Here is a 15,882-nt window from a genome sequence, read left to right on the forward strand (position 1 = left end):
GCTTTGTTGCAAGGATAGGTTCCTGGATTAGTGGTTCTGTTGTGTGGTATGTGGTTGCTGGTAGGTATTCGCTTCAGGTTGCGGGGCTGTCTGTAGGCAAGGACTGGCATGTCTCCCAAGATTTGTGAGAGTGTTGGGTCATCCTTCAGGATAGGTTGTAGATCCTTGATAATGCGTTGGAGGGGTTTTAGTTGGGGGCTGAAGGTGACAGCTAGTGGCGTTCTGTTATTTTCTTTGTTGGGCCTGTCCTGTAGTAGGTGACTTCTGGGAACTCTTCTGGCTCTATCAATCTGTTTCTTCACTTCCGCAGGTGGGTATTGTAGTTGTAAAAATGCTTGATAGAGATCTTGTAGGTGTTTGTCTCTGTCTGAGGGGTTGGAGCAAATGCGGTTGTATCGTAGAGCTTGGCTGTAGACAATGGATCGTGTGGTGTGGTCAGGGTGAAAGCTGGAGGCGTGTAGGTAGGAATAGCGGTCAGTAGGTTTCCGGTATAGGGTGGTGTTTATGTGACCATCGTTTATTAGCACTGTAGTGTCCAGGAAGTGGATCTCTTGTGTGGACTGGACCAGGCTGAGGTTGATGGTGGGATGGAAATTGTTGAAATCATGGTGGAATTCCTCAAGAGTTTCTTTTCCATGGGTCCAGACGATGAAGATGTCATCAATATAGCGCATGTAGAGTAGGGGCGTTAGGGGACGAGAGCTGAGGAAGCGTTGTTTTAAGTCAGCCATAAAAATGTTGGCATACTGTGGGGCCATGTGAGTACCCATAGCAGTGCCGCTGATTTGAAGGTATACATTGTCCCCAAATGTAAAATAGTTATGGGTAAGGACAAAGTCACAAAGTTCAGCCACCAGGTTAGCTGTGACATTATCGGGGATCAGTGTTCTTGACGGCTTGTAGTCCATCTTTGTGTGGAATGTTGGTGTAGAGAGCTTCTGGATTTGTGCTGGAAATGGCCCACCTTGATTATCATACACATTGTAAGGAGAGTGATCACTTTACATAAGCTATTACCAGCAGGAGAGTGGGGTGGGGGGGAGAGAAAACCTTTTGTAGTGATAAACACCCATTTTTTCATGATTTGTGTGTATAAAAACATCTTCTGTATTTTCCACAGTATGCATCCGATGAAGTGAGCTGTAGCTCACGAAAGCTTATGCTCAGATAAATTGGTTAGTCTCTAAGGTGCCACAAGTCCTCCTTTTCTTTTTGGAATGGGGAGATTCCTCATTTGCAGCAAGGGGACCTAATCAGACCCCACTGAGTGATTCCAGTCACCACAGAAGAGGAGGTCCCATTCTGATTCTCCAAGAAGTTTCTGAGAGGAGTTTCAAGGGGGAGGAACCAGCCAGGCCATCTTCAAAAACTGAATGAAAAGAAGAAGCCCTGATGCTGCTGCTGGCTCGTTTCTGGCTTCTGTTGGATGCTGGCCACTGGCCTCTGGCTAGGCAACGGGACCACACATGACTAAGAAACCTGTGCTTTCTCCATCCCTCCATGGATATGAGTCCAGCAACATGCAACAGCTAAGATTTGACAACTACAAGCAAATGACCTCTAACTAGCCAACAAGTCTGCTGACATTAAACATTGGAGCCAATCAGACCACCGGGCTGATCTTTTCAAACACGCACTGGCTTCCTAACGCTGATTGAAACCACAAGTCATGAAACCATTCTGCATAAGTATCAACCTTCTGGGTTTAGTTTTATTTCACATTTGCTGTAGCGGGATGCCTCTACCTCAGCATTTTTGCACTTGTTTTTAAACTCCAGCAGATGGTTAGTAGTGAGCATTGCATATGGCTAGAACCCATAGAATCTATTTGAGAATGGAGCCTATAGAATAGTTCCTCAGATACCTAACAGCCCTAGGTTAAACAACCTTGCTGCCTAAAAGATCACACATCCATAAATTTCAGGGGTTAGGAGTTGTATATTTAATCCTGAGAAATCATGTTATTTTCACCTAAATTTGTCATTTGAACATTATATGTAACAAGCCGAGTCATCTTGAATTGTATTGGAATATTTCATTGTAACCTTATGTTGTATGTGGGGAGAATGGATAGCCAATAATTTGGGCAGGCAACCTTAATTGGCATCAGAATTGCAGGGATTTTACCCTCCTTGTATTAGCTATTCAGCTGGAACCTAAATACAGTAACACCTCACTTAACGTTGTAGTTATGTTCCGGAAAAATGCGACTTTAAGAGAAATTATGTTAAGCAAATCCAATTTCCCCATAAGAATTAATGTAAATAGGGGGGGGGTTAGGTTCCAGGGACATTTTTTTCGCCAGACAAAAGACTATATTATATGGACAGTATAAGTTTTAAACAATTAAATACTGTACACAGCAATGATGATTGTGAAGCTTGGTTGAGGTGGTGGAGTCAGAGGGTAGAAGAGGGTAGGATATTTCCCAGGGAGTGCCTTACTGCTGAATGATGAACTAGCACTCCGCTGAGCCCTCAAGGGTTAACACATTGTTGTAAATGTAGCCTCACACTCTACAAGGCAGCACAAATGGAAGGAGGGGAGACAGGAAGGCAGACAGAAACACACGCCCTGTGTGTGGGAGAGAGATGCACATTGCCCCTTTAAGTACGCTGACTGCACTCTAAGTACATTGCCTTTTTAAGTAGATCAGGAAGTTGAGACAGCTGCTGCTACCAGCAAGCTCCCTCCCTACTGAGTCCTGTTGTGTTCCCCCCCACCACACAAACTCTATGGAGATGTGGTAAGCAGAATGCAGGAGAAGGGGGGAGTGGGACACCCTGACATTAGCACCCCTCTTCCCCCTACCTCCGCACAGCAAGCAGGAGGCTCTGGAGAGCAGCTCCAAGGCAGAGAGCAGGAGCAGCACATGGCAGTGCGGGGAGGGGCAGCTGAACTGCCGGCAGGTGGTAGCCTGCTGGGTGGCTGCCGCACAGGGAACTTAGAGGAGCGGGGAGCTGATGAGGGGCTGCTGGTCCACTCTGGTTCCAAGCCCCCCCCACTAGCTCCAGCAGGCTGCTCTTTCTGCAAGCAGTGGACAAAGTAGGTGGCTGCCAAATGACGGTATCAGAGAGCACTGCGCAAGTTTAAACGAGCATGTTCCCTAATTGATCAGCAACGTAACAACGTTAACCGGGACGACTTTAAGTGAGGAGTTCCTGTATATTGATTGGCACTGAGACTGATAATGCCCTGTTACTTTGGAGCTGATAGTTAAACCAGACTGTGGCCTCTCCAAATTATGACACAGAGTTTATAAGTAATTGTGTATGTCACATGGTTTAAGCAACCTGATAATTAGATTAATTTGATATGAGTTAACTCACATTCTTGTAATTTGATTGGTTTGTATGTATTTTATGCTATTGCTAAGTTATTTAGTTTAGTTAATAAAACACATAAAACTGGGATGTTTGGTTTGGATGTTTCCTTTTCAGAAATCAGATTGTAAAGCGGAGGTAACTCTGTGACCTCCCTGGTGGCGGTCCATGGAACTGCTTCTATGGCCTGACCATAGCTGGTACCTGAACTGGAACACTGCTGTTTTTTGAGGGGAAGTTCATTTTTGTATTGATCATTTCTTTTGGTCAGCACCATGGGTTCCAGAATCTTGGAGGGCAGTGGATATGAGCCAGTCAACCTAAAGGTTGATCCGTTCCCCAGAATAAGTCTATGCTCCTCTCAGTTATGATGCAGACTTTAATTACATGATCACGGCAATGGACTAGAGCTGTTCTGTAGTAACTGATGAATACTGTATGTTGAGCTGGTTATTGGCAGTGGTGAGCTGGAGCCGGTTCGCACCAGTTCGCGCGAACCAGTTGTTAAATTTTGAAGCAGTTTTAGAACCGGTTGTTAACCCGCTTCCCTGCACGGGGAGTTGAGGCTTTGATGGGCTCTGGCCAGGAAGTGATGAAATTCCTCTTCCCGCCACTGGGGGCGCTGCACTGTGGGAGCCATGTGGGCTGCCACCTGGCCCTGGACATGAGCCCTGTTGCTGCTGCTGCTCCCCCGACCCCTGGCCCTGGGGCTCCCGCTGCTGCCTGGTGGGTCCCCGGCTGCTCTGCTGGGCCTGGGCTGCGTCCTGCTGCTCTCCCCGTGAGCACCCACCACCCTGCCCGCAGCCAGCCCCTGCCTCCAGCCCCCCGCCACACCCCCTGCCCGCAGCCAGCCCCTGCCCGCAGCCCCTGCCCTGTCCCACGCCCCTGTCTCCAGCTAGCCCTGTCCCACGCCCCTGTCTCCAGCTAGCCCCACGTCCACTAGTGCCCTACAGTTCCCACGGCAGTAACCCTGCACACCTGCTTCAATGAGGGGGGCAGGGAGCAGCTGGGACCCACACATGTGCACACCCTAGGGTGACCAAACAGCAAGTGTGAAAAATCAAGACGGGGTGGGGGGTAATAGGAGCCTATACAAGAAAAAGACCCCCAAACCGGGACTGTCCCTATAAAATTGGGACATCTGGTCACCCTAGCACACCCCCAGGGCGTGGCGGGGCCCCACACATGTGAAACGGAGCTCATTTCTAGTTCAGGCCCATTTTTTTAAAAAAGAACTTTAGGCAGGGTTAACATACAGCCATATTTTCCCAGACAGGTCAGGCTTTTTGGTTCTTAAATCGCCGTCTGGGAGGAATTTTTAAATTTCTCCCGGGAAAATACGGACATATGGTAACCCAGCTGATACAAAAAATACATACTGGGGCACATCCCTTAAATCAGAACTTTTTATAGGGAACCAGTTGTTAAGATTTTGGCAGCTCATTACTGGTTATTGGGATGTTACAATATGACTGTATTGGTACAATGATTAGTGTAATGGGCTGCAAGGAAAAAAAAAAAGCAGGCAGAGAAATGAGTAACTCAAGATAAGCGACCCCTTAGCCAACACGAGTAGATTTATCATTGACAAAGCCTGAACTATGAGCGTGAAGATTTTTCCTCCTCCCCAACCAACCTGAAAAACTAGTTTTGTCCAGAAGGGCCAAAATCTGGGAAGTCAGAAAAATAATGGAACTCTTGCAGCTTAAAAAGGATCTCTGTCTCAAGGTAGGGGGAAAACCAGACAGAGACACAGGGACCTACTGAGGATGGGAAGCCTCTAGGTAAGATAGAGATGTTTAGATGGTTTATTGTTTTATAATCCTTTTGCTCTAAATGCTTTGTTCATATTGTTAAACTAAACACCACTGTGGTATAAGCAGATTGTCTGGTCACTGGTTACAGACTCCCAAAGGGAAGAACTGCAAGTGCAAACCCAGTCCAACCTACTGGGTAAGCCTCTGTAGCCCGGGGCCCAGACAGATTGGGAGAACTGCCCCAGGAGAGGTGCAGGCAGGAGGCCTGACACATGACCGGGTGCACTCAGGGAAAGCTGGCAGAGGACAGTGCTTCAGCTAGCCCTGTAACTATGGCAATCACATACTACCCATTCCACACAACTGCGTCCTCATTCAGTGCACAGGACGGACAGGGCTCAGGGAACGAGACAGCTGTTCAATATTTCTTTTATCCTCAACATTTAATACACCTCTACCCCGATATAACGTGATCCGATATAACACGAATTCGGATACAACGCGGTAAAGCAAAAATGGTTTTCTGTCTCTTCTACAACATTGGTTCTAAAACTGGGGGTTGCAACCCGGTTATGTGGGGGGTCACAAGCCCTGACCTCAGCGTGTGGCTGCAAGTTGCAAGCCCCGACCCCTGCGCCAGACTGTGAGCCCCGACAGTGACACATGGCTGTGAGCCCCGACCCCTGTGTGGAGCTGCGGGGCTATGAGCCCTGGCGCATGACTGTGAGTCCCAACCCTGACCCCCTGCGCCGGGCTGTGAGCCCTGACCCTGACAGGGACATGTGGCTGCGAGCCCTGAACCCAGTGCGGGCTGTGAGCCCTGAACCCGACAGGGACACGTGGCTGTGAGCCCCAACCCCAACAGGGACGCGTGGCTACAAGCCCTGAACCCGGTGTGCGGCTGCGAGCCCCAACCCCACTGCCGGGCTGTGAGCCCCGACCGCGGGCTGTGAGCCCCGACCCCGACAGGGACGTGTGGCTGCAAGCCCTGACCCCGGGCTTGATGTGAAGGACAACATCAGATGCGCCCTTTCTAAAACAACACCAAGAATAAAACTTCTTGTGTCAAATACTGTATTAATAACAGAAATGCTCGAGGCCAAAGCAAGTTCGAAATAAGGCAGTTTCACCGATAACACGGTAAGATTTTTTGGCTCCTGAGGACCACGTTATATCGGGATAGAGGTGTATGTGGCCCAACTTTATTTACTGCACACCCTGCAAACCCTGCACTGAATATGGAATGATAAGCTGCTTCATGGGCCTTTCTCTGGTGCTCATCACCACAGTGACAGCCCCACAAACATAAATAAATTTATCTTCACTGCCCTTACCTGAGATAACAGAGCATGAATTTACATATGTGGAACTGAGGCACAGAGGGGTTAAAGCCAAAATTGTCAAAAGTGCCCACTAATTTTGGGTTCCCAAACGGAGAAGGACTGCATTTTCTGAGGTCTGAGCATTTCTGTAGTACTTTACAGCTTGAAAGAGCAGCTCCAGTTGACTTCAATTGCAGCACTTCTGCAAACCAAAAGCCAGGTGTCTCAAGGTGGCACCCAGAAAAGGAGGAACTGACAATTAGTGTCCAGCTGTGAAAACCGTGGTTTAAATGAGTTCCTCGCACCACTCAGGAGCTCTGTGGTAGAGCTGGCAATAGATCCCAGTTCTTCTGGGTAGCAGTTACACCTTAGCTACATTCACTACACACCTTCCAACTTCTGCAACCAATGAGGCAGGGATCCTACAGTCAACAGCCTCCTTCATTACACTGCCCTGATTCATCCCCAGAGCAGCTCCAGCCTGTTGAAAAAACTAGTCTGTGATAATATATTTAGAAACTGTATCATCATGCATGCACACAAGGGGGCTGAGTCCATAGATTCCAAGGCCAGAAGGGACCACTGTGATTATCTTGTCTGACCTCCTGTACAGCACAACACATACCCCCTCTATTATCAGCAGCATTTGCTCCCCCAACTTTCCACACAGAGCTGGATGACTTGAGCTAAGGGGCTACCTCCATCACCAAGCTGCAGACGGCTATTCTACTATGTGCACCAGCCACTGGTGGAGGAAGCATAACACATTGACACAGTGGGTTAAATATGCACGCTTAGCCCTGTTTTGCTGACAGTATAGCCAAGTGCAAAAATGGGGCTAAGAGTTGCGGCGACCATAGGAGAACTGGTTCTCTTCCCAGCTCATGTAACTTCTCAATGGCATAGGTTTGTGAAGGGCAGTGATGAAGTGGGGGATTTTTTTTAAATGGTTTGCATGTGTGCTGCATGTTTAATGAGGTGGCGGGAGAGGGTGTTTGTTGTTGCAGAGGACCAGGTGTGACCTCACCTTGCAGCCTGGATCACAGACAACAGCCTGGACACAGTGGTACATAGTAACTGGTGACCCAGAGACCCACCCCAGCTTGGAAGCCAGCTGGTTCTGGACAGTGGGAGGACAAAGGGCAGAGGAGAGAGGGCCCAAGTGATCTGTTTGTCTAGGAAAGAAGACAAAGGACCGAGGAGAAGCTGTTGGGGAGCTGATGTAGGATAGTTGACTGAAAGGAGGTTGCTTCTGGACTGGGGACAAAGAGCAGCCTGAGCCCACCTGGACTGGGATAGACTCAGTTGGACGGTGCTGGAACTTTCTAGGCTCAACAGCCCTGAGAACTTCCTGTGCTGTGTTCAGATGTTCAATAAACTCTTCAGTTTCACGCTGGCTGAGAGTCACTGCAGTCTAGAGATCAGGGTTGCATTGCTCCCTGTGGGTGTGGAGAACCCAGGGGCCAAGAGCGAGAGGACTCCCTGAAGGTACTCACAGAGAGAGACAGACATGCTGAAGGCTCAGAGAGGTGCAGCTCCAGGAGGTGGTGGAGCCCAGGGCTTAACCCCCCGAGAGTGAGAATGACCCCTGACAAGGGCTGTCACACTGAAGGGGATGCCTCCAGGGACCATACAGAGTTGAGAGAGCACGGGGCCTGTGAGTGCGTGACAAGGCACAATGATTAACACCAATCTGTAGAAGAATTGTGATTTCTTGGTCTCCTGCTTCCCTGCCCAATGCATCTTCCCCTGGGCTGAAGGGTATTTTGATGGGAGAAAGTCCTGCTGCAAACCATAGAGGATCTAGAGCTTTAAAAACCAAACCAAAAACCCCCGCCAAACAAACAAAAAGCACCCAACAATCAGAACAATTTGATAAAGAAAATGTAAGGCAACCTTAACACAGGGCTCACTGCCACACCCCCTGAAATACTAATGACCACTGCTAACTGCTCTCTGGTTTGCTGCCTGGGGGGCTCTCTGCTTGGCCTGTATTCTGGTGAAGGTGGCTTTGGAGAGCTTCTCAGGTTGCAACATACCATAGACTCCTTTCCCCAGGAGTTGCAGGAACTGATTGACAGCTATCAGCATCTCTGTCTTGTTCAGGTCCAGGAGGGAGACCACCCGGAATCCCAGTCGCTTTAGGAGAAGGCTGAGTTCAAACACATCAGTGATGGGAGCCATCAGGTGCGGATGATTCCAGTAATGGTTGTTGCCCACCAAAAGTGCGACCTTGTCTGTTGCTGGCAGAAATATCAAGTGACAAGCAAAGATGTAAGTGTCTAAGCAAGGAGCAAGGTCCTTGATTGATCTACCAGCATCCAAACCTCCTGGAATGGGTTCTGCTGGTTACTCAAGGTTATACATAAACTGCAGGACTCCTCAAGGCTGTTTGATCAGGAAGCAGCCCAGGAAGGGGGGCGGGGGAGGCAGAGGTCTGATTCCTCATTGTTGGGGACACGTTCTGCCCCGTGCCAGTAAGGGTTGAACAGGGACAGTCCCACTACATGAGGAGGGTAGGATTTGGTACATTGAACTCTCCACATGGCCCAGAACTCTCCTCCCTGCAAGGCAGCACATAGTGTGGAACAAGGCCACAGAAGCCACAGAAAGGCGAGGGCACAAAGGCCACAGACTGGGCTCTACCGGAGAAAGACTCCTGCACCCTGCCCCATGCATCTACCCCAGGGCCTGACCCACCTAGTTTGGCTGGCCATTGTGCTCTGGATTTGCCCCAGAGGGGCATTAAAAACCGTTATTAACCTGTTCTGTAATTGTTATTCTTTGAGATGTGTTGCATGTGTCCATTCCACTTCAGGTGCGTGCACGCCCAGTGCACCAGAGTCAGAGATTTTTCCCTTAGCAGTACCTGTCAGGGCAGTGCATGTGCCCTCAACCTCCTCGTCCTGGTGTGGGTGGAGCCACCCTGGACCTTCCTCAGTTCCTTCTTACCAGACAGATTCCAACAGAGAGAGGGAGGAGAGTGGGTCATAGAATGGACGTGGACAGCAGTTACAGAAGAACAGCAATTACAGAACAAGTTAATAACCATTTTTTCCTTCTTTGAGTGATTGTCCCTGTCCATTCCACTTCAGTTCAACCTGCAGGTGGGTTTCAGAGTCGACCTGAACAATGACTGAAGATCTACACATCCTGGCATTGTCTCTGGAATGCTGAGATACAGCACAGTGAGTAGTTCCGGTATGTACCAACGACCAAGTTGCAGATCTACAAATGTCTGCTCTAGGTACTTGGTCCAAAAAAGCTGCGGAAGCTGCCTGACATTTTGCAGAGTGCTGCCACACTGCATGGAGAGGGCACCTTGGCAAGGTTATAGTGCAGGTGTACGCAGGATAAAATCCTCTGTGTCGAGCCTGGAGGGCCTTTCTTCCTGGCCATGACGACACAAACAGGTGGGATGATGATCTAAAAGGCCTAGTTCTGTCCAAGTAAAAAGCTAACACCCTTCTAACACCCAAGCTATGGAGCTTCTCCTCATCCTTGTGAGGACAGGGCTTAGGAAAGAAAGTCAGTAAGCATATGCCTTGAGTGAGGTGGAATTCTGATGCTACTTAGTCAGGAAATTCAAGTGTGGATATACATACAACTTGTCCCTATAAAAAACTGTGTAAGGAGGGTCAGTTGCCAATGCTTGTAACTCCAGCAGCTTTCTCACGGAGGTAATAGCTACCAAAAATGCTGCTTTCTTAGAAAGATCCAGTAAAGAGGACATAGCCGTTGGTTCAAAGGATGGACCCACCAACCTTGTTAGCACCAGATCTAGGTCCCAGGGATGGGTGGGATCCATGACATGGGGATATAACCTGTCTAGACCCTTTAAGAATCTGACTGACACAGGATTAGAAAACACTGGGTGGTCTGCAGTTGGTGGGTAGAAAACGGAGACTGCTGCCTGGTGAACTCCAGATGGAACTAGTCAATAGGTCTTGTTGTTTCAAGTGGAACAAACAGTCTAAACCATGTTGGCTAGAAGAGGCTCGTTTCCACTTGAACAAGTGAGTGTACCTCGTAGATGGCTTCCTGCTGCTCAGGAGAACGTTTTGCATGTTCCACAAACACTCCACCTCCTGTGGCATTAACCACAGAGCATCCAGGCTGTAACTTGGAGAGTGGCTGGACTGGGATGTAGCAGGTGACCTGGGTCCTGAGAGATCAGGTTGGGATCTGTGGGGAGTCTCACCACTGTGCCCTTTTTTGTTTAGGGTTTGAAGTCCCTGCAAATCTGGCAGTGGTCTTGAATATGACCCTCACTGAGGCACTTCAAGTAGGTGGAACGTGGGAGAAGGCTCCACACGTGCACCACAATTGAGGCATATCCTGGTACAAGGCATCAGTACCCTGTGAGTAAGGGGGAACCCATGCTCCAAGAAAAAATAACTCAGAAAACCTACACTAATCTAACACTAATGAATACCGCTAACTTATAAAGGGAGAAACTTGCAGTAGCAAGCCCATGGGCTCCGACTACTGATCATGAGCGGGGAGAAGGAACTTAGGGTGGTCAGAGGCAGCTCCACCCTTTATACCACTGTGCAACAGCATAAGATTGCGGAGGACACATGTGCCACCTTGATGGGTACAGCTAAGGGAAAAACCTCTGACCCTGGTTCACAGGGAGTACGCACACCAGCAGTGGAATGGACACGTACAATCACTCAAAGAACTGATGTTTCCTATTTTACCTGTGAGACCATGGTGTGAGATGGTACATGCTGGTCATGGGGGAGGGGTGCCTTGCATGGTCTGTTTGTACAGCTGTATTTGACAAATGTGCCAAGGCGCTGTTAGAGCAGAGGACAGGTGCTGGGTCCTCTGGAAGGAGTGTGTCAATCAAAATAAGTTACAGCTTCATTGCACTTTGGACACAGGTTTGTTTTGACAGGAAGAGACAAACATAGCACTCACCAAAAAACGGATCTGCCAGACACGTACCTGCAAAATGACAGGGAGGAAATCAACCCCCAAGCACACACCCTGGATCCCAAGTGCTAACTCAGGTCAGTTGTCTGACACCAACAGTCCCTGATTAAACAGGTCTTCCCCCCACCCCCCAATATAACGGCTGAATCTAACAGCTCCACACTCTACTCTGACACAGAACAGCAGAGGGGGTGAGAAGCCCAAGGCCAGGGTGGAGGCATTGATCTTTCATGTTACACAGGAGTAAGTCAGTGATGCCTGCTACTGTGCACCAAGGGGACGAGCGGGGCGGGGCCCAGCTTTACCCCCCAATACGTCAGCCGGCATAGCTCTGAGTTGCTGGGATCACCGAACATTACTACCCCCGGCACAAGAGGCAGGCAGGCGGAACTGTGCCCCCCAGGAGCACCATTCCTTCCCTGCCCTGCCCCTGGGGTAGCAGCTACTTGCTGCCCCATGCATAGGCCCGCTAGCAAACCAGCCTCACCCTAAAGATATTGGCCTAGCTTCTCAAAAGGAACTGGGCATTTTGGGTATTCAGCAGATACCCCTGAAAGGGGCTTGGTTCCCAGCAAGGGCCGAGTACCCACTCCTCAAAAACCAGTCCCCTCTATGGTGTGTGAGGCAAAGTGAGGAAGTGAGGGTGGGAAGGTGCATGGCAGCTGAATTCCCCCCAAGACAAAGGTCAGGGATGGACTGGCAAGGAAGGCAGAGAAGCAGGGTCAGACTCCAAAAGGGAGGGAGACAAGGAGGAGTCCAGGGGTTGATAGCAGCAGCCTGGAAGTCTGATGGAATGAAGGTCAGAGGAGGGGCAGGAGGGGGCTGATGGTGGAAGGCTGGAAATGGTAGAGGGGCAGGTGGCAGGATGAAGGGGAGGAGCCAAATGCCACCAGCCTGTCTCTTCTTGTTCCTGATGTAGTCTAGCGCTTCTCCATATTCAGGGCATCCTGCTAGGAACTGCCCCTGCCCATGGGCTTCTACTCTCTGCCTGTGCAACTATCTGCTCCCCGAATGGCAAAGGAAAAGAAAAACAAAATCAAAATCTCCAATCACATCAGCCTCCAGCCCAAATCGCTCAGGCCAGCAGTTCTCAGCCTTTTCAGGCTGGCAACCCCTAATTCAAAGTCAAAAACGTGCCTGACCTCCTCACATTTATTACAAAATGCAGGAAAAAGGGGGGCCAGTGCTAACAAGGATAAACCTAGATAACTGAGTGGTGTGTGTGTTTTGAGAGGCTGATGGAGAGCACTCGACCATGCAGGGTAAGGGGGGGCAGAGAGCGGGAGAGTAAGATTTTCTTTGCTTTAGATTTGTGCCCTCCCCCCCCACCGCAACTGCCTTTAGTGACCCACCTGGGGTGTGACCCACTGGTTGACAAATACTGGCCTGCCTATTTGGTGACCCATCTTACTTGCCATGTGGTTTGGAATGATTATCTGAACCCAGCAGGACAGCACACCTCACTCGCTGACACACACCAGTGAGCTATTAGTTTTCAAATGATACCTCACGAGGCATATTTTGTACAGAGATTATTACCATAGCATGTAGGATGTGAATACAGGGGTGCGTTCAGTCACCACCACATTTATTATTTTGTAAATTATTTTATAAGTGATTTTTAAGCCAATCTCATGATTTGGCGGGGGTGGGGGTTGGAGCTGACTCATGAGTTTGAACATGTCGGGTGGTGACTCTTCCAATTCTATATGGGGAGAGGGGACCGACCCTGTCCACTTCCCTCGGAAATAGCCCATTTGTCCCCATCTCCCTCTGGCCGTCTGTATCTTGTGGGCACTGGCTCTGTCGTGTAGGTTAGGGCAGCTGTTACTTGTTTCAGTTTGTTTGAATTTGTGCAGTGCTCTGTTTCACCACATCCTGCACCCTGTGACGGCTCCACCAGTTACTGAGAAGGTGGAGATACTGGGCTAGCTTCCATAGACTGCCCATTTGCATTGCAAAGGGGCTGTAAAGCTAGCTGAACAGACTAGCGAAGGACTCCCCCAGCATGGGAGAGTCCCGAGCCAGTGCAGATCTGGCATAGCCATCCTTATGGCACCACTGCCTCAAACCCCAGACAAAAGGCATGGCCAGCATCAGGTGTGTGGCTAGGGCATGGCCAGTTCAGTGGTGAGGATGCTCTGAGTTACACTGGATACAAACTAGTTCCTGGACTTCTCCACAATTGGGGAGCTACCCAACAGCAATGGAACCTTGGTGGAAGAGGGGGGCCCATGAGGACCCGCCCCTCTCTGTGGCCCACCCATGCTCCTTCTCTTCCCCCCAAGGCTCCACTCCTGCTCCTCGTCTTCCCTTGAGGCCCCAACCATTTCCATGGCCCCACCCCCTGTTCCTCCTCTTCCCCCTGAGGCCCTGTTATGGGGCGGTGACACAGACCAGGGGCTGCTCTCGGCACACTAGCACCCCACCCAGGACAGGTGGAAGGTCCAGGGCTCCCCACAGTGGCCTGGGCTCCCTAGGTAGCTCTTACCCTGCTCGGCTCCAGCTTGCGGCCTGGCCAGGGGTCAGGGCCTCAGGGGGAAGAGGACGAGCAGGGGTGGGGCCACGGAGAGGGACCAGGCCTCATGGTGAGGAGGGGCTAAGACCCACCTCAGCCCCCCCCTTCACCAGGAAGAGACTGGGGCCACTGGCAGCGGGGAGAGCTGATCACTTTATCAGCTCCCCTGCCATGAAGCACAGCTTCTGCTGGTGCCACTCTGTGCCTGCCCGAGGCTTGCCATTTGGAGGGGCAATGCAGCCCCCTGCCTGCCAAACTATGCTCATGTTAAAAGATGCATGGGCATGGCCCTCCTGGTCCCCCCCAGTTCCAGCGCCCCTGCCTTTGCCCCACCCTCCCGGGTTCCAAGACAAGCACATCTCGGCCAGTCCCAGAAATCGGGCCTACTGACTTCCATGTCCCTATAGCATATGTATCCCTGACATTTTTACCAGCTCTGTGTGTTCAGCATTTGCTAGTGTGGTATGCTAGATTCCTAAGATTAGTTCCTGCAGTGCAAACACAATCCTTCTCATCCAAGATTATTCTGGATAAGAGCTGTGAAATCTACATCTCCGCAGCCCAAGAATGCCAAAGTGAGAATCTTGCAGCACATTATAATGCAACAGCTTTTCGATGACACTGCTGAGGATTCCTTAGAAACCATTCATTGTTTTAATCTGATACTGACAGAAAACACATGGCCAAGCTCTTAGCGTTCAGCTGTGCTCCAGAACCTGAGCTCTCTGGGCAGAGTAGATCTGCAGGGCTAGTGAATGAATTGCTTAGACCCAGCTCAGTTCTCTGGTTAATTCGACAATGTCACAGCCTCTCTGGGGTTACCAAGGAATTTCATGTGACTGCTGTATGTAACTCTGAGCCTTGCAGGATAAAAGCGGAGGGCAACCCTTTGCATTTCGATCTTTTTGTTACGGGAAAAGAGCCACACTCCTTGTCTTAGTGGCAGCACAGACATTATTCACCCCCCCCCTTATAATTATAGATTCCACTTCCTGGGCTAAATTTAAAACTCTCCCCTTCTCATGGAATTCCAGGAATGCCATTATCGCTGCTCTGAGCCGGGGCTGGTAGACAGCTACTTTCTCAGCTCAAGTGAGCTGGCGCTGCTCCACTGAGGCCACTGCTTCAAGTCAAGGTTTTTACTGGGCATGAGAAACCATTCTACAGGCTGTCTTTGTGACAGGCGTTGCCAGGACACCTCCGAATTCTCTGCGGCCTATGGGACGTCGAGTTGCTACAACTACAAAGAGCATTCTCGGTTCAGCAAGAGTTGCCCCTGATATTACTCCAAACCCTGCCTCATCCGCCCAGGACCGCAGGAGTAGATAGGCATCGCACGCATTTCTCAGATCAGGAACTGAGTCAGAGAAGTTAAACGCCAAAGTTTTGACAGTGGCCGCTGATTTCTGGGATGCCTGTTTTCAGGTGTGCATAAAGAGTCTAAAGTTGGACTCACAGAATTACCAGTCCCTTTTGCTGATGTTAGCTGAACTGGCTCACCCAAGGCCAGAGAGGGAGTCAGTGTCAAAGCCCACATGCTGGATCACCCAACCCCATGGTGCTCAGTCCTACACTTACCCACATAGGCCACACTGACGCTGGCCCAGAGATAACACCATGGCACTCGCCCCCCCATCCCCACCCCGAGGTTACTGCTCTGACATCCAGCCTCTCCTAATATCTTTCAAACTGAACACCCATTTGTAACACAGCAGGCTGTGAATTAGATCTGCTCACCTATGTGAATCTCCACGGCATCAGTCCAGTGTTCCCCTTGGCCATTGGCTGCACAGCAAAGGTACGTGCCAGAGTCGCTCAGCTTCGCAGAGTTGATCTGAAGAGATTGATAGTAACATCAAATCGTTTTCACCTGGATTTTGTGTCCCCAGATTACAGCTGCCAAGTACCCATTGCCCCAAAGCCTCTCACAATTACTTATCAGGCCTCACCGTTAAGGCCACATTTTAGTCACGGGTATTTTTAGTAAAGTCACGGACAGGTCACAGACAGTAAACAAAAAT

General features: G+C 50.0%; 1 protein-coding gene across 1 annotated transcript in view; it reads right to left on the reverse strand.

Moving 5' to 3' along the window:
* Nucleotides 1-15,882, reverse strand: part of LOC140918547 (mucosa-associated lymphoid tissue lymphoma translocation protein 1-like) — a 69,104-nt gene that overhangs the window by 39,451 nt on the left and 13,771 nt on the right. Inside the window, exons 6-8 of the mRNA XM_073363254.1 lie at nucleotides 15,599-15,695; nucleotides 11,329-11,355; nucleotides 8,442-8,645 (exon numbers count right to left, since the gene is read on the reverse strand). Coding sequence (XP_073219355.1) covers nucleotides 8,442-8,645; nucleotides 11,329-11,355; nucleotides 15,599-15,695 — 328 coding nt within the window. The remainder of the gene's footprint in view (nucleotides 1-8,441; nucleotides 8,646-11,328; nucleotides 11,356-15,598; nucleotides 15,696-15,882) is intronic.

This window comes from Lepidochelys kempii, chromosome 10 (genome assembly GCF_965140265.1).
Source record: "Lepidochelys kempii isolate rLepKem1 chromosome 10, rLepKem1.hap2, whole genome shotgun sequence".
In the NCBI taxonomy this organism is placed as follows: Eukaryota; Metazoa; Chordata; order Testudines; family Cheloniidae; genus Lepidochelys; species Lepidochelys kempii.